The sequence below is a fragment of the Meleagris gallopavo genome, chromosome Z (assembly GCF_000146605.3).
Source record: "Meleagris gallopavo isolate NT-WF06-2002-E0010 breed Aviagen turkey brand Nicholas breeding stock chromosome Z, Turkey_5.1, whole genome shotgun sequence".
Taxonomy (NCBI): domain Eukaryota; kingdom Metazoa; phylum Chordata; class Aves; order Galliformes; family Phasianidae; genus Meleagris; species Meleagris gallopavo.
In genome coordinates this window covers 30,905,304-30,923,925 of record NC_015041.2, presented here as the reverse complement: position 1 = coordinate 30,923,925, position 18,622 = coordinate 30,905,304, and the positions used below count along the sequence as shown (strand labels likewise).

The 18,622-nt window shown below is 36.5% G+C and overlaps 1 protein-coding gene across 2 annotated transcripts in view; it reads left to right on the top strand.

Annotated features, from left to right (window-relative positions):
* The window catches only part of SLC24A2 (solute carrier family 24 member 2), a 103,702-nt gene that overhangs the window by 69,341 nt on the left and 15,739 nt on the right, over positions 1 to 18,622 (top strand). Inside the window, exons 4-6 of one of the 2 annotated variants that reach the window (XM_010725700.2) lie at positions 4,215 to 4,265; positions 9,264 to 9,359; positions 11,459 to 11,547. In XM_010725700.2, coding sequence (XP_010724002.1) covers positions 4,215 to 4,265; positions 9,264 to 9,359; positions 11,459 to 11,547 — 236 coding nt within the window. The remainder of the gene's footprint in view (positions 1 to 4,214; positions 4,266 to 9,263; positions 9,360 to 11,458; positions 11,548 to 18,622) is intronic. The other variant, XM_010725701.2, reaches the window with a different exon arrangement.

Below are 18,622 nucleotides of genomic sequence, written 5' to 3'. Positions count from 1 at the left end.
GCAGAGTAGAGGGGGAGGATCACCTCCTTCGACCTGCTGGACACGCTCTTTTTAATGCACCCCAGAATGCCATCAGCCTTTTTTGGCCACGAGGGCACACTGCTGGCTCATGGCCAACCTGTCGTCCACCAGGACATGCAGGTCCCTCTCTGCAGAGCTCCTCTTCAGAGAAGACAAATGTGCAACTCTTGTACAAAAATGTACTTCTGCATCCAATACTTAGTTAGGCTTTGTGTTTACAACATTTTAAATAATCATTTGCTTGCTTTTAAGTTGCAGTTCTTGGCCACAAGCTCATTCTTGATGTCATCAGTTTTGAGCCCTTACTCTCTCATTTCACTTCTCACTCTGTCTTCTGTATTCAGCCTATTGAATTTATGAGTTTGTGTTTGAAACAAACGAAAGAAATCTGTGCTTTTCATGTGTTTTTCGTGAAGCCTAACAGTTCCCTTTTAGACAAAGTTGCCACTGATGTCGATTAAGTATTAAGTCTTGATGCCTTTATGATTTGAAAAGTCAGATACAACAGTGAAACTGCACTAAACATTGAGGGGATTATCATCAGTGCTTTCTCTTTAGCACTTCTGTTTAGAACAAAAGAAATGTCAATTTTGAATTATTGTAATTACCTTGAAGAAGCGTGAAATGAATTTTTATGCAAATGTGTGTTTTTATGGGATGTGCAAGTCTTATGCTTGATTAAGAAACTCACAATGCATCACTTTGTTCTGAGAATCTGTATTCATATTTTTCATGAAGGGGTACACACCTATAGGTTGCTATCTTTAGAGTAGCTGTGTGTCCTCTCAGTATTCTTAGAATCTCTAGGCAGGGCTAATTTCAGATGTAACTAGGGACACTTGCAATATCTGAGATTTTTGTGGCAGGAGATCAAAGAGTTCTGGAAATACTGGTTTTCCTTCCATAGGAGCCTGCGGCACTGCACTACAATAGCAGAAATAAGTATTTCATCACAGATGGTACTTATGAGCATTGAAAATAACATAATTAGGTATATGGTTTGAAATTGCAATCAGTGTGGTACGACTGAGTAACAATATTCTTCTGTTTTCTTTGATATTGTGTGGCAACTACAGTAGAACCACTGCAGCAGTTGTGCTATATGCAATAGGGAACAATAGGTAATAAGGCAAGTGTTGTCATAGTCCTTCAGGAATGTCATACAGGATTACCAGGAATCCTCTGTTCTCTCCCAGTGTAAAAATATGCAGAAAGGAATGAATTAATTCATTGACACTGTCACTGTCAAGAATCAGCTGTTAATCTGCATTCCTGCATCCTTTTTGTTTTATGCAGCCAGCGGGAATGCTTGTACTGGCTGGCAGCCAGTCTTTCTGCTGTGCTCTCCCTATGGGAACCACATAGCATGTTCATGAAGCTGGACTTCTCCAATTTTAGTAATGTTGGATTTATTTTATATCTTTTCAAGCACTTTTTATCCTGGCATTTCAGATTTTTAGGACCATTTAAAATCAGTTTACTTTAAAAGCAGAAAACTTTCCCACATACAGTATTTATTTTTTTTTAAGTACTTCAATTGAGTTTGAGCTTACTTACAGCCATACTGAACAGAATCTTATTACAGCAGCAAAATTTGCTTTATAGCAGAAGCTGATACGTTACAGGCTGACTTGTAAAGGCAGATATCTGATGTTGTTGATTTCAAGCAATCTTGAAATCCACAAAATAATTCATGCAAATATGCAGCTACAATTTGCAGCACCATTACTGTGTGCATTGTAGTCAGTGGACTGTTGATAATATAAAATGTTCTTCTCTGTGCATAGGACTAAAAAGCTCTAAAGAGCATAATCTCACCAACAAGATTAGATTTTTCCTGGAAATAATTTTCGTAACTGCAAGAATTAGCCTAGTTTAATCCTTGTTGTGTTGAGTATTGCCTGGAACGTGATTATTGCCAGCATCATGTACTCATGCCTCTCTATTCCTTTTTTCTGGTTTTGTAAAGTCAGTGTCTCTATTTTACTTTCCTGTTTATCTTGTATTTCTCAGTTCAGATGGGAATCAGAAAGATCTAAACCAGATTGCAAGTATGTCAGGTGCCCTGCCTTTCTGCTGCTGCTTTTATTCCTTCTGAAAGTGTAGCATAATTCACTATTATTGTTGCCATTGTCTGAAACCTCTTCTGCTTCAGCTATGAAATCAGAGGCCTCACATTATCTTTCTGTTTGTTCTTCAGTTTGTTGCCATGGTTACAACTTTCTTCTCAACTTTGTCCTTCCTCATCTGCATTCTTACTCTTCATTTCTCCATCAGTTTCTGCAGTCCCTCTCTGGCAGTGTTGTCTCCTGCATGTACTCCCATTTCTCTGGTTACTCTTGGACTCATTTTGGCATCTGTCTTCCACTTTGTTCCCCCCCAGCAGACGCCTTACCCCAGGTCTTAGCAAGCCTGATCACAGACATGACAGGGCAGAGATCAATGAAAATAAGTTTAAACAGAAGTGCTGTCCCTGCAATCGGTGGACATGGAGCCTCAATTATACAGCACATGTGGTCCCAAATGCTCAATGCAGGGAAGTCCATATTGAAGATATTGGGAACTCTCCCAGGGTAAAGAACTCAAATCTTTAGGGCTAAAATCAAGACAATTGGAAAACTGATTCCTTTATGTAATTGTAGTTACAAAGATTATGTTTCAAGAGTAAGAACAGTATTATACTGTAATATACAGTATAATATAGTAATATACTATTACAAAACAGTATGTTAAATTATTTATTTAATGACATGGTTTTTTGCCTTAACAGAGATTTAAAAAGTAAATTCAGTGGTCATATTTATGTGCAGATAACAGACAGCATTGTACAAGCAGGAGTATGCCAATATTTGTAATTGGTTTTATTAAAGTATGTCCATGAAGCAATCTTTACAGTCAATCACAATTAACTTAAAAATGTAGCACTGTATTATCCAGTTACACAGCTTTTGTCTTTGCACTGAGTTAAATGTTCTTTTGGAAAATTTAAGTATCCAAGAATAGATTAAAAATTAGGGTCTTTCAAAATATCAGCCTTATGTATCATCACGTTATTTTACAGTTAAGAAGTAATGGCCAGACCTCGAGTGAATTCACTTATGTGGAAAAATACTGAGAGATTGTGAGGTGCAACAGCTAAAAGCAAAATAAATGGCCAGCATTTTGTAGTTAATTTCTTAAGCAGTTTCATAAACATGAAGAGGGAGTATTTCCAAAGAAAACTTCACTGCTGAGCTGTTTAGTATCCATTTTGTATGATCACACTTTATCAGAAGTTTGGATGTTCAGAATCTAAATTGTAAAACTTAACATGAAATTAGCAACTGAAATCATCCATAAATTCCTCAACAGATTGCTTAAAAATTCTTCCTTGTGTTTATTTTTTCCTGTCCTTTTTGCAAAAAGTTGAGACCAATACTAACTATTGAATTTATATGTATGCAAAACTTAAAGAAAAAAATAACATTTTCGCTCAGAAATGAAGTGTAAAGCAAAATCTGTAATAATAATAAAAAAAAAACTATATCACACAGAAAAATAAACATAGCCCTAAAGATCTAGAGATCTCTGCATTCTTTTTGCTCTGCCCTGAGAGTCTATAATAATTCGTTCTAATAGAACGAATATGGTTAATCGTTTAATGAATTTAGATCTCATAACCCCCAGTAAAGTGAGTAAATACATCTTTTCTGACTTCACGAATAACAAGAGTGGTCAAGTTAAGCAACCCCTTTGTAACAAGCCATCAAGTCAGAACAATGTGTGTGAGATGGTATTACACACAATTTCTGCCATGTTTTTTGTGTGTTTTGGACATGTAAGTATTTGTGTGCATGGCTTGAGACCTGTTAAATAATTTAGTTTCCAAAGCTCCTGCTGATCTAGTCCTGTCAAGGTTTATTATGTACTCCCAAATATAGGGACACCAAATTGGTAATCACCTTGACAAGGTTGAATTGTAGATTTCTGCGCTTCTTCTCACACTCTCTCACAAGTTGCTCTTCTAAAATGGTGACTTGTGAAATTTCAGGGGGGTGGAAAGGCACTTCCATTTCTGTAATCTATGTGTCACTGTCCTGCAGAATTTTTCTCATTAATCACTGTTGAAGTTTATGAAGCACATGCAAAAACATGTACATTTCTTGAATGTCTGCTGGTTCCTTATCTTTGTGTCTTTTACTGTGATGTTGTAGAGCTTGGATCATATGGAAACCTAAAATATTATGACACAATGACTGAAGAAGGTAAGAAATACTTTAGAATTGCTTGTATCAGCTTTTTTGAAGCCTTTTCTGTGTTTACTTTTTCTTTCATTTTTTCTTGTTCTGTTTTCAGTTTCTCCATTTTTGAATTATTCTTTTTGCATGACCTCATTGATAGTGCAATCAGCTGTGGTTCTTTTTTTCAGGTTTTTATTTTCAACTTTTCAGTTTTGCTACTTTCAGATAAGGAAATACAGCTAAAGAAGAATGTACATGCAAAACTACACTGATAAGTTACGTATTGCAGTATAGTATAAATTATAAATGCTCATTTTGTAATATTTTACAATGCATTCAGGAAGATTGCTTATGGATGTTGAAATCGCTTGGCTAAACCTCTCAGCTTGAGAAAAATTATGTACTGACTTCAGTTTACTGTATTATTCAAAAGTAATGAATGAATTCTAAAAACTAGGCATGAGTATTCGTGGAAAATTAATTGCATGCTTAATTGCAATGCAGAAGGTATTCAACTTAAAATCCTGATTCTAACAATACAGGAAGGAAGTAATTAGGGCCTAAATCAGGGCCTAATTGGGGAGTTGGGGAGTTCTGCTAATAAAAAGCATTATAGTTTACTATATTGATTCAGGAGTGCAGTTCCTTAGTTTTCCCCACATTTTCAGACCAAATGCATCAGCATTTCTGTAATTCAGAATTTTCCAGGCCTGAGTCCTGAGTTCTACAAGATCGAGGCTGTTGTCCAACTCTTTGGCTAGGATGCCTGGCAGATGTCCTGAGTGCTCAGATAAGTAATTAGTGGCCTGTCTTAGGAGAGATATAAGGTTGAGATATGTTGAAAGGTTAACTACCTATCCCTACTTATTTTTAATGCTGGAAATGAAAGGTGAAGAGCTTATTTTCTCTGTATTTATAAACACGGTCATATTCAAGTTTAGATTTCTTTCTAGTTTAGATTGGTCTTGATGTTAAAAAGGTTTATAGAAAATCTTCATTACAGACTTACTCTTGGCCGTGACTGGTAACTTTTGACTGCATCTCGTTTTCTGTATGTGCTGCTGCTGCTCAAATAATTCCATATTATTCTGGGCCATCTACAAAAGATGGTTTCTTCTATCATTAACAGATGCAGGTTTCTTCTGGAGCAGGCATGACCATCAATTTGTAGGGCAGCCTAGCAGCACCACCCTTAATTGCACAGATTCACTGTCTGATTCATGAGGTTGGTTCCAATATAAGAGATAATTCTTGAGAGGAGGTTTTTACCTGGCAAACAGTCTCTGTGTTGTTTATAAACACTTCTGAAGGATCCTGAAGTGCCTGAAATAAGTAGTCAACTGAAGCAATTAAGATAAGGTTACCAGAAAAGCTTTTGCAGTGTGTCTCATCTCAGTGTTTTTTCAAATCAAGCTGTGAATCATTTCTTGTTCTAGCCTGAGTTGGATATGTTAAAGTTCTTATATTTTATTCCATCGTATTAAACCTGCCATTTCAAAAGCAATTTCTGCATAAGTTGTCTTCAGTTTCTTATAAATCCTATTATGTTAGTTAAATATAGCTACTTGTGGGAAAAAATCCTTGCAAGTATGCTATGTATAATATATGTACTTATTATTACTGTGCCTACACTGAAGTAATGTTATTAATATTCAATGTCACCTCAGAAAGCCCTCCTCATGAATAAACAATCAAAGAGCATGCTGTAGCAGTTGCTAAAATCCAGTAGCAAAAATCTTCCAGTAACAAAAAGAAGGAAGGAAGCTCTTTGTCTGAAGGAGTATTAACATTGACAAGAGTCTATGATACAATTTAGCTTAAACAAAATTGTCATCATCATTTTCATGTCTTTCATAAAGCAATAACAAACAGAATACCCCAGAAGCTGCAGTAAGATCAAAGTGCACTATATTTTCAACTCTCTATTTGAATATTCAGAAGTATAATCCCTACACACTCCACATCATACTTATTTTCATCATCTCTTTCACAGTTTATTTTCTTTTTTTTTTTCTCCTTGAATTAGGTTTTTATACATCTTCTGCAGTAAGTTAGCCACAGAAATATGTAAAACCAGTTGGAGATCTCTAGTTTTTTCTAATGTCATACAGCCTTATCCCCGGACCTCCAAGCCCTGAGTGGAGATAAGCAGCAGATTTTTCATCTCTGGTGGAGAAGCACAGGCACATCCATTTTTGTAGGCAAAAGTGACAGGTGGCAATAGCAGATACAGCCAGAGGGCCTCTGGGCTCTATGTTTTTGAAACTGATCTCCATTTTATTTGCTTCTGTTTGGTCAGAAATTGACTTTATAGTAATTGCTGATTAATCAGTTGCCCAACTCAAAGAAGTGATAGACCACACCAGATGGGAAAAAAACCCTTGCAGTAATCCTGTGCTGTCAAGTAACCTCAAGTAACCAACAGCCTAGGACATGACAAAACTACATTTATTTTCAGGTGGCACTTCTGCAGCATTTTACAGTTCAAGCTGAAATCACATGAGATGAATTTCTACAACTGATCAGTTGTCACCCCTCAGATGTGTTCCACAACTGGGCACCAGCAGGACTGGAATGTACAGTTCTGACTGCTCAGCAGCCACAGATTTGATGTCTTCTGACATCAAGCTTGGCTGTGGTGCTGGTTATGCGTAGATGTAGTAGACTGTGTTTGATCTGAGACTTAGAAGTAGACAAATTGTGAAGTCTTAAAATTTTAAAAAGTGAATTTCTGAAGATAAATTACTTTTCTGTAAAATTAGAGGCTTCTCACGCAAGGAATCTGTAGTCTGCAATTTAGATTGTAGTCCAGGATTGCATTTTTTTAGTATATTCATGATTAGCAAGAGAATCTTTTCCTTTTGATGCCAGCTGGAGTTACTCATGCAGATCAAGGTGTATGTATTATACAATACTAATTTGTTTGCATATATTCAAATATAACCAATTTAGTTTTAAGCTAACTTCTTTGCTAATCATCTGGCCTTGATCTCTTGTTCCTTCAGAGCTATCCTTTCAAAACTAAAATGAACTGCAACATCTGTCAGAGATCAGCAAATCTAGATTAAATAAGTATTTTCTGGAACAAATATCCTATTTCAGGCCTGTGCTGTCAAATACTTTCATCAATCTACACACTCTTCACACACCAGTTGCTGTGAAAACTATGCTTGGGTATAAAAACCTACACCATGTAGGAAATACACACTTCTAGCTTCTCCTAAAACAAGAATGATAACATTAAATTCCTGTGGGTTATTTTAGTAATGACACCAGAAGTCAAGAGGTCTGTGCCTAAGCCAAAATCTTTGAGGTTTTCTGAAATTTCCTGGGGTGGTTCTTTTTCCGTGTGGGTCTGTCTTTCCCCTTTGCTGAACAAGTCTGATTTGGTTTGTTTGAAACTTATAGGCAAAAAGGGAAGGCAAATGGAAGGGGGAGTCATAGGCCTGTCTGTGTTCTTTTACTTCTCGCTGTCTTCAGACAGACTGGTGTTGCTTTTTTTCCAGCAATGAAACTTCAGTTTCATGCTTTTGGTACTTGATTTTTTGTCTTTTAATCATTTCCTCCCACTGTTTAGTTACCTACACTGAGCACGATATGCTAATGAAAAGATAGGGGTTGCTGAAAGGACAATACTGCTTATTAGGATTTGGTGATGTTTTAATTCTTTCCAAGTGATTTGTTGTTGACGTGAGAATTCCACTTCCAAGTGAATGGTAACTGCTAGTGCCTGTGTACTGTGCATAAGTTTTTGCACATATAAAGCCTTTAATACATGCATTTGAACCTATTTCTTGTGATGGTGTAGTTTCTGATAATCTTTGATTTGTGAGAAGGGAAGAGAGCATTTCTTTCTTAACCAACAATTGTTTCTTGTACGACTTTTATTTTAACCTGGAAACAGTGATCTGTTTCTCTGTTATCCAGCTACCTGTGTTCATCCATGACCAGTAGTATTTTTCACTGCTAATCAATTATGTGATTCCACTGAAATATATTTTGACCTTAAGCCTGCTGTCTTTTTTATTTCAGTGTTGATTTCAGTGTTTCAACTATTTTCAGTGGAATTTTAAACTGGAGATGAATAGCTAAAAACCGCAACTATCTAATAATATCTATCTAATAATGCTGTATACTTTAGTCAACACCTTATACTTTAAAAAAGAGAAAAGAAGTCCTAAAAAGCAAAATCAATGAGGATGCAATAGAGAAGGGCACATACAGCATCTGTCTACAACACATATGCTGTCATAAGCTCCAAAGAGATCTTACATAGACAGATCAACTAAAGTGGAGCAAGGAGTGAATCTGTTTTGCTTACGTCTGCCTACTTGGACATTGCCTAGTATGAATGTATCATTTGGAAACACTGATCAATGAAGAGCAATAGGACTTGGGACTTTCTCTTAGGAGGAGATGAGTTGCCCTGAAGGCAGATGTATAGTTAATCTCATGAGAGACAACACGGTGAGATGGAAGCTTTCCTTTGAGAAGCTGGAATGAAAATAATTTGTTCTGAAGATTTCATCTTTCCTATCTGAAGTATCAGTAGAATTTATGGGTGCATAGCTGAGTGCAAAGTGACGAGGTTGACCACACCCACCATAATGTGGTATATGGGTTCATCTTAAATTCTGTGTTACTGTGCTACTAACTGAGACCTAAAACTGTGTGTATTTGTTCATAATACCTGTATTCATCTATATTCATCTTCTCTTTAGGCTCAGATCCTACACCAGTAGTTTTTTAGGTGGAACTTTACTGACTGCTTCAGAAGAAATGTTGGATTCCATTTCTTGTTCTACTTCTTGCAGAGTTCTCAAAACAGGGGAAGAAAAAAACAACAAACAAATGAAAAAGCATTAGTAAGAACACCAGATAGTGTTTAATAGTGTTTGCTGTTTGGGGAGGGATGGAAATGGATTATTAGCAATGATTTTTGGATCCTAAGCTATGGCAAAGAAACTTTGCCTCTCAAAATATCTGCATCTGCATCTGAATAATAATAATGCTTGCTTTTAGGAAAATTCAAGGAGAGAGCTTCAATTCTGCATAAAATCGCCAAAAAGAAGTGCCAGGTAGAAGACAGTGAAAGGCAGAATGGAGCTGCTAATCATGGTGAGTGCAGTCATGCAGATCTATTGTGTGTTCTTGAGACTGTTTTTCATTGTTTCATTTTGCTTGTAAATCCTTAGAGGTGAATTCCTCTATCTGCTTCATTTTTACTGTCTTGTTAAACATATTCTGATTCCCTGTAGAAAAGAGAATGAAATTCAAAGACAGTACAGGAGTTCAGTTGATAATCTGCCTCAATGATTTGGAGGCAGAAAGCCTCTGAGGAGGACTGAAGGGATAAACGCAGTGCTGATTTTGGACAAGTGAGGAACTGGCAGAAATAAAGATGCAAAATTCACCTGCAAGTTGCATGTCAAAATTCAGAGAGTTTATTGAGTTGTGAAAGGTTGATGCAGGGGCAGATTGCTGTTGTTGTTCCCTGTAATCTGCCTGTTCAACACAGAGGTCTAAAGAGAATACTGACCAGCATTACTAAGCTCTGTGGTTTCTCCATGTCTGCGTTACTGAACTACTTGCACAAGTAGAGGACAGCAACACAACTACAGTTAGCTGAGCCCCAGTGCAGTGTTGTTAAAGTTTTGTTAATCAGTTCTGCAAAATAAATACCATGCCCACAATCCAAACAAATAGCTGAGGAAGTCTCAGGTGATTTATAGCATTACCAGCTCGTTTCCTGATGGTGCTTTGCCCTGTTTTTCCATGTACTTAATCCAGCCATACATGCATATTTTACCTATCCGAAGGAAAAAATGTTCACCAGTTCTCATTTTATGGAGCTCTAAGAGTTTTCTAGAGAATAAGTGAAACCTGTCAAAAATTTCACACAAGTAGCTTCTACGTTGTAGAGGGATGGGTGTAGTCTCTGTAGAACAAGAACCACTACTCTAGGATTATATGTGTTCTATGTAGTACACTCCGTGCCTCAAAAAGAAACAACCTTCCTATTTAAGATTTGATTTGTGAATCTACTAGTTGTTGAAAGTCATTTAAGCCCATCTGTATTGATTGTACAGAATTAGCTTACAATGGCTTTTCACTGAAGGCAAGAATTTGTCTTTTAGTTCAAAAGTTCCTATACTAAAAGGAAATCCATATTATCCTTTGTCTACCATGGCATATTCTCTGCATTAGAAAACCATACGCAAATGTGTCTGATAAAAGCTGAATCATTTTCTCAAATTATACTTTTCCTGACCTCGTGCTATGTTTAGACAAAATTTACTTCCTCAGTCAAGCAACTGAATGGGACACAGTTGATAAACCATAATGCTGAGTGTGGGGTTAAGAAATACTGAAATAATTAAAGACAGTCTGGCACTCAGCTTTGGCTGTGATCTGGGATTTTTAATTTAGAAGAATCTCTGGATAGCAGTAATGTAACTTGACAGCTGTATTTACTTACGTGCACAAGAGCATATCATAATGCACAATGAACTTGTATAAGACATTTCTTGTTGCTATTCCCCATAACTTCTAATTGTTCAAGGGATTTTTGGCCATTGACATTTTCATCTGGCATATACCGAAAGAGGTGATAGCTGTTTGGAGAATTCCAAGATAGACAAAGTCAGAATATATTTGAATAAATTTTCTGTCAGAAACTGAAGGCCCAATATTATTCTTTTAATCCCTTTAACAGTTTTGCACAAGGGCAGTAGGATTCTGTTTTAAAGCTCATCCATTTATTCTTATCCTGTGTTTTTGAAGAAGAAGGAACTTTATTATAGTTTGGAAGTAACTTTCGAAACTGCAGAGGTTAGTGTGTTACAGAAGTTATTTCTTCTTGAAAGGAGCCCCTCACTTGTATTTTTCAATGTGTAGAACATTTTATATTGTAGTTTACCTGAAATGTTACGCTCAGTAGCATAACAAACACGCAGTATTGCAAAGAATGTACATTTTTCTAGAACATGAGTCCCACTACAAGGGCTTCTTCAAACGCAAGTTTGCCACTTATAAGAATTTGATTCAAAATGTGGTAAAAAAAAAAAAAGCCGGAATTTTGGTCTCTCTCTTTTTAAGGTTTGTCCACCATCAGTATTTGATGATTTCAACAGACTGAATATGTGACTGCAGTTTCACTAACAGATTTTTTTAATACTATGTTGTTTTCTTGCTCTTATTTATGGATAATACCACAGAGAAAGGTGCAAAAGTGGAAGTTGCGGTAACACCACCAAGTGATTCAGGACCAGTGCAGAATGGAATTGCCCATAATGCTGATGAAGAGGTTAGTACTTTTTTAATTCTGATTTTCGTTTTTATATCACTAAATATATTGCATGCTTTATTCTGGTTTTCACTGAAAATACGCATCTTAAAAGCAAAAAGTTGCAAATAGGTAGTCTACAATAAATATAACCTTTGTTTATTACTGAACACAATATATTATATTATGGTTTGCTATTTATAAGAACTGAAGTCTATTTGCACATGTATCTCTTGTGCCCAATGCCCATCCATGTCGGATAAGATGGTAGTCTAAAATGTATTCTTTTAGGAAATGTGTTTGTTCTCATCAGATAGCATGTTCACAGCCCTGAGCATAGTGAAGGGAAATCACTTGTCTGATTATCATGATATTGCACAGAACCTGTTCTCTTAGGAAGGCAGCTTGTCACATTGTGCTTCATAGGATAGTTAAAAGTAGGTGCAAATAGGAACTGTATGCAAGTGTGTGAACTTTTCCACTCTGCCTTCTGTTATTTTGAGGCATAAAAAATTAAGTTTTAATACAGTATCTTAGTGTTTCTGTGACTTTTCTTGTATATGGTTAAAATCTACATAAGAAGAAATGAAACACTTAAATTGAGTTATTTTAGCATGTAAATTTTTAGGTAACTTTGTAACTCTGTGTAACTCACACCATGACTGAAATGGCTGTATGAATGAGCTGGTTTCTCTCTGAAGCGAGCTATAGTTTTCAGGTGTAGCTGACTGACAAATTAAGCTTTCCTGTGGTCTTTTATAATGACTTAATTTTTTAAAATGTCACCAGTCTGACCTGCAATCCAAGTAGGCAAACAAGTGGGAAATTGATTTTGCTAAACTTGGACACTGCTTTTAGGCTGAAGCAGCCAAACCTACACAGAGAAAGAAAGTCTTGTTAAAAATAGTCTGTGATGTGGAATTTTGTATAATGATTTTGTCTGTATGTAGTGACACAAGAAAGTTGCTTTTAGAGGTGGCTGAAAAGAGGTTTATGCCATAGTATGATCTTCCTCATAATACAAATGAAGTGAACTGTCTTGCACTTACGAACAGAAAAATCATGCAAAAAATGCAATGCCTCTGTTTTGTTTTGGAACATGCAAGGCTTAGGATTCAATATATTAGCTGTTTTCACTTGCTTTATATTTGACAAAAATTTTGTCAAAACTCCAAATTAGAGATCATCCTGCCTTGTTCATGGCTGAAATATCACTGTAGTAAAATTCTTTCCTAGAAAGGTTCTGCAAGCCATAGGGGAAAAAAAAAGAAAAAAAAAAAAGAAAAATGATGTCCAAATAACAAATAACAAGTGTTTGTTTATTAATGTTGGCTACTTTCTAAACACTATTACAAACAATATAATTTAACTGGAACATAGATATATCTGGATATTATGTTATCCACTTTGTGCCTCTGTCTGCAAGACAGAAAAAAAAGAATGAGACACTTTGGGAAAAGTGTTTTCTTTACAAAGCTAGAGGTGGAGTAATGACATGATGGTTATGGCCAACAAAAGGGGTTAGTGCACTGCATCAGGCGAGAAGGCTTTTTAATTCCTTACTGTTTGAAGATAATTTTGGTCTTTCAGAATAGAAATGGAGAATCAGGATCTGTCCATAGAGATGGATGGTTTTGGATTTCCTGAGTAATTGAGTAATGATAATGAGTCTGCCATAGATAGGAGAACTTAGTAGAACATTAAATTACATTTTTTGTTGATATAAGCTGTACAGACTGACATACCGCTTAAAAGATCCTTATTATCCTAACAGAACATTACTCATAAGTAAATGAGTTGAGTAAAACCCGTGGCATAAAGAATCTCAGCACTCCACTTATATTACACATTAATACTCATCATTTTAGGGTAAACTAGATCATTTAACTTCAGCAAAATCCAAAGCAGTGTGGTTTTCTAACTTCTGTTTACAAATGCCAGTAAAGGATAGCATAGCCAGGTGTCACCTGTTTGGTAAAATAGTCTGTGCGATGTATGGTAACTCTCATAGACTCTAAGAGCACTCAGTAGCTTAACAAGGAAATTGATCTTGCTCTGCCACATTTTTTGTACTGAAACCACTCAGCGAAAACAAAAAAGGAAGAATAATCTTAAGCAATCATATTTCACAGCAATGTCCTTATGCTATCATTTCACATTGTAATGAAGTGGTTCCTAAGCTTGTTCAGAAATCAGCAAGGTCAGGCAGCCTCGTCCTTCAAGATAAAGTTTTCAGTCTCGAACAACTTCAGGATAAGGAGGGAAAATTATTGTAGAAGTATATTAATCAGCAATGCTTTCTTCCTTTTCCTCCCATCTCCATTTAGATATTTTAAAATTTTGATGAGGGAGGCTTATTAATTTGTTAATTTCAGCAAGTATTAGGTTGCTCTGAAAATGTACTATGCTGTATCAAAGGTGTGATACATTGTTTATCACTGTCAAAATGACAAGATAGAGCAAGTGGTGAAGCTTGTAATTGATGGAGGAGTGATTCTGCATTTTTAGCTCCATCAATCTGAAAGAAAGGATTTTAAGTATCTGCTATTGCAGAAGAAAATAGCAGTCTCCTAATAACATTCTGAGATGGCTCATGGTGGCTCCCTCCCAAGTGGCCTTTCTAATTTTGTCCTCTTCCAATGATAACCCGACAGTTGCTTCTCTAACTGATATGTTGGAACTTATTTTGTAATTTGAGTATATATAATGGAATTCTGAACAAGTTGTAATAAAAATAGTCTACTCATTCGTGCTATGTATGTAACAAACAAATAGATCTCTGTGATACTTAGGTCCCTGCTTTACTGAGAGGCCCCCTGGCTAATCCTTCTTGTACAGGGAGCTTTCCTCAATTAATTGCCTAGATTTTTGTGCACAGTTTCCTGTACATTTTCCCAAGATGTGGCTTCACCCTGAAGTTAACACTTGCTTTTTCTTGATGAACAGCATATCTAATTTCTTTAGTTCTAAATGAACAACTCTGGAACGTGGAGTTACTAATGTTTTCAGTGATTCAGAAGTCTGTCTAAACAAACTTATGAACCACTTATGAGCCATTGAGATATTTGAAGTTAACAAAACGCAGTGGATCTTAAGTAAGCAGTTTAAGAACAGAAAGGGAGAGAGAAAAGAAAAGAAAAAAAAAGACAATATGAAGAGTAAAGGTCAAGAGACACAAAGCAAAGAAAAACAAGATCCTCATCTATTCCCACTGACATTTAAGGAAAGTGTGCTTCCTGTAGAGGGAAAACATACAACTGAAACTCGGTGAAATGTGAAGTCTGCATGTTCCTCATACATTTCATCCTCTGGCTGCTTTTATAGCTGTTCATCACCTAGAAAGCAGCAAGGAAAAACAAAAAAAAAAAAAAAAAAAAAAAGAAAGAAGAAAAAAAAGAGAGAAGCACAAACTCAGTACTCTTCCCTTTCTTTCTATTTAGTATATTGACCTCATATAAGCTAACAGGATTACTACTGGTTATAGAGTTATAGAGTTATAGACAACAACAGAATCACACAAAACAGCATTCAAAAGATGATGAAGATTAGAATTAAAGGAGGGGAAATGGGTCATTGCCTTGCTGGGACTTTTTTCTACCATTTCCAAACATTATGCAGACACTGTATAACCCTAGGAAGTGGTGTGTCTTCAAAGACGATGGTGTCAATGCTAAGAGCACCTTTTATCAGGAAAATAATACTGAGGGCATGGGATAGTGTGCCAGCTAGATCCTGACAATAGTTTCTTTTCTTTCTTCCACAAGAACTAGCTCATTACAGCTCAGTCTCGACCAACAAATATTCTTGAATTTTGATCTTTTTGAGTACAAGCATTCACCATTTTACCCCGAGAATGTCATTTTCTTCTGGTTTGGTACTACAGTTAATTCTGATGACATGAATTTTTTGAAGCAAAAGAAATTTTGTGATTTCAGAATTTGGAAATGCAGTGTAAGATTTACTTCTCTGCAGTCTGCCATTTGTGTATGTCCAAATACATGGTTCATAAGTGGTTTGTATGTTTGTTTAGACAGACTTTTGAATCACTGAAAACATTAATAACTCCATGTTCCAGAGATATTCATTTAGAACTAAAGTGATTAGATACGCTGTCCTTCTAGGAGAATCAAGCTGCAAATATGTGTCTGGGGAAAAAATACTGTCCTGAAAACTGTGGACTAGGATATGGGTGTTTCCACACAGCGTGTCATTGAGTATTTCTAAAACATGTTTGTACTGAGGGATCTAAAAGGTTTATATAGTGTTCTAATGATTTATCCCCTACTGTCAATTTCTGTTATGGTCATCATCCTTTTTCCTTCTTGCAAACAAACACAGCCCAAATTCATTGATTCCAGGAAATTCATTTCTCGTCTTGCTAGCATAAGCTTTTGTTCAACAAGGTGAACTCTATTTTGCAGCTGCTTCAGGAGTTTAGAATGGCTTTTCAGAAAATGTCCCCAAAAATTCAATCAGCAATAGTCGTGAAATTCCACTCCCATTGAAAGCAGCAGCCAATCTCCTATACTTTGATGAAACCAGGATCACCCTGGGGGGGGCAGGAGGGACAGAAGTTTGTGATGTCTTTCCCAGCCCATCAGGGAATAATACCTCCTTCCATCGTAAAATCTGCAAGATATTCCTGCTTCATTTGCTGCCAGAAATCGCCTTCCCTCTTGCTGGATATTCCATCTTCCTTGGGGATTTTGATCTACTTGCTGCACTCTTCCTTTTAACCTTTATCAGGTTGCCACAAAGGAGAAAACTCTGTTATACAAAACTTCACAGAGCAGTACTGAGTGTCTGTGATGAAATGAAAGAAGACTAAAAGGGCACTGGCAGTGTCTTGTTAAATGTTTTATAGGGTGTCCTTCAGAGAAATGATCCTTTTGAGAAGTCCAATTGCCTCCCTTCCACCCACTGTCACCTTCTTAACAAGCATTTGATTAAGTGTGCTCAATCATAGTCGTTTTAGCCAGTGGCTTTCCTAAAAATAGCTCCCTGGCTGGAGATAATACCTCTTCCTCCCACCCACGTGCTACACACACACACACACACACACACACACACACACACACTTACTCACACTTTTACCCGTTTCCATGGTAACTCCACTGGAAAATGTTTGCATGCCAACCATGACACTTACCTGAGAAACTGGGTGGTAAGGTGTATTTTGCTTTCCCCATCGAAGAGCAGCAGCACAGTGTGGTGTATTTCAGGACAGAGTCTCTGAAGGAGGCAGCTCTCCCCTACCATGGAGTCCTCATCAAATTAAGATGATTTGAATCCAAGTGGCATTGCCTTCTCTGTCATAGGCTATAATTCTTGGGCTATATAAAGCATTTCCATTTAGCTGAGAGATGGTAAAGAAGATGAGAGCAGCATTTGTTGGAAGACAGTGATATATTCCAGCATGCCTGGCGTTTTTATCATCATTAAAAATATGTTTTTCTAATGCAAAAACTCTTTTCAATTGCCACATTCAGTTTAAAATAAATGCCAGCATCTTGTTTGCCAATAAAACTCTTTGTAACATTGGATTATACTGCCATCAAAATGGATTGTTCTTTAATTTCCTAAGGCTACGTAGTTGCATATTCCACATTTTTTTTCCTACCATTTCTATGCCATTTTGACTTATCTGAAAACTAGAGCAGGGGAAAATGGAGAGACACAAAGGCTTCTTCAACTGTGTCTCCATAGCACTATAGATGTTACTTCAACTGTTGGGCTGGCTTTTGACTATAATGGTCTATTTCTTTTCCATTTTCCCAAAGAATTTCAATAGTTACCTGGGCATAGAAGACTACATATAAGCTCTGGGAATTGTGCTTTAAGCTATCTGGACCAGAGCCCGGGAGGGCAAAGGCTGCAGTAACAGAATCTGGAGCAAATACCTATTTGTGCCTTGCTCATTCCCACAGGCTTCTCTTGAAGTGTAGTTATTTTCAGTCAGTTCACGGTTCAGAAATGATTAATAAAAATTGACTGCACTAGGATGTCAGTCCATATATTCTAAACATATTTGAAAAGCTGAGGGATTTTATTTTACTCCCTTCTTGAATTTTCCTCCAGAATGTGAAAGGAAAGCCATTGTTTTTTGACTTACCTACTCATTAGAAATTGCATGCTACTGCACCACCTTAGAATCTTACTTTCCTTCAGATGTTTTTCCAAACAAGATGTAATAGAAAATAAATGTACAATCCAAATGAAACACTGGAAGCTTCAAGCTTCCAGTGTTTCATTTGGATTGTACATTTATTTTCTATTACATCTTGTTTGGAAAAACATCTGAAGGAAAGTAAGATTCTAAGGTGGTGCAGTAGCATGCAATTTCTAATGAGTAGGTAAGTCAAAAAACAATGGCTTTCCTTTCACATTCTGGAGGAAAATTCAAGAAGGGAGTAAAATAAAATCCCTCAGCTTTTCAAATATGTTTAGAATATATGGACTGACATCCTAGTGCAGTCAATTTTTATTAATCATTTCTGAACCGTGAACTGACTGAAAATAACTACACTTCAAGAGAAGCCTGTGGGAATGAGCAAGGCACAAATAGGTATTTGCTCCAGATTCTGTTACTGCAGCCTTTGCCCTCCCGGGCTCTGGTCCAGATAGCTTAAAGCACAATTCCCAGAGCTTATATGTAGTCTTCTATGCCCAGGTAACTATTGAAATTCTTTGGGAAAATGGAAAAGAAATAGACCATTATAGTCAAAAGCCAGCCCAACAGTTGAAGTAACATCTATAGTGCTATGGAGACACAGTTGAAGAAGCCTTTGTGTCTCTCCATTTTCCCCTGCTCTAGTTTTCAGATAAGTCAAAATGGCATAGAAATGGTAGGAAAAAAAATGTGGAATATGCAACTACGTAGCCTTAGGAAATTAAAGAACAATCCATTTTGATGGCAGTATAATCCAATGTTACAAAGAGTTTTATTGGCAAACAAGATGCTGGCATTTATTTTAAACTGAATGTGGCAATTGAAAAGAGTTTTTGCATTAGAAAAACATATTTTTAATGATGATAAAAACGCCAGGCATGCTGGAATATATCACTGTCTTCCAACAAATGCTGCTCTCATCTTCTT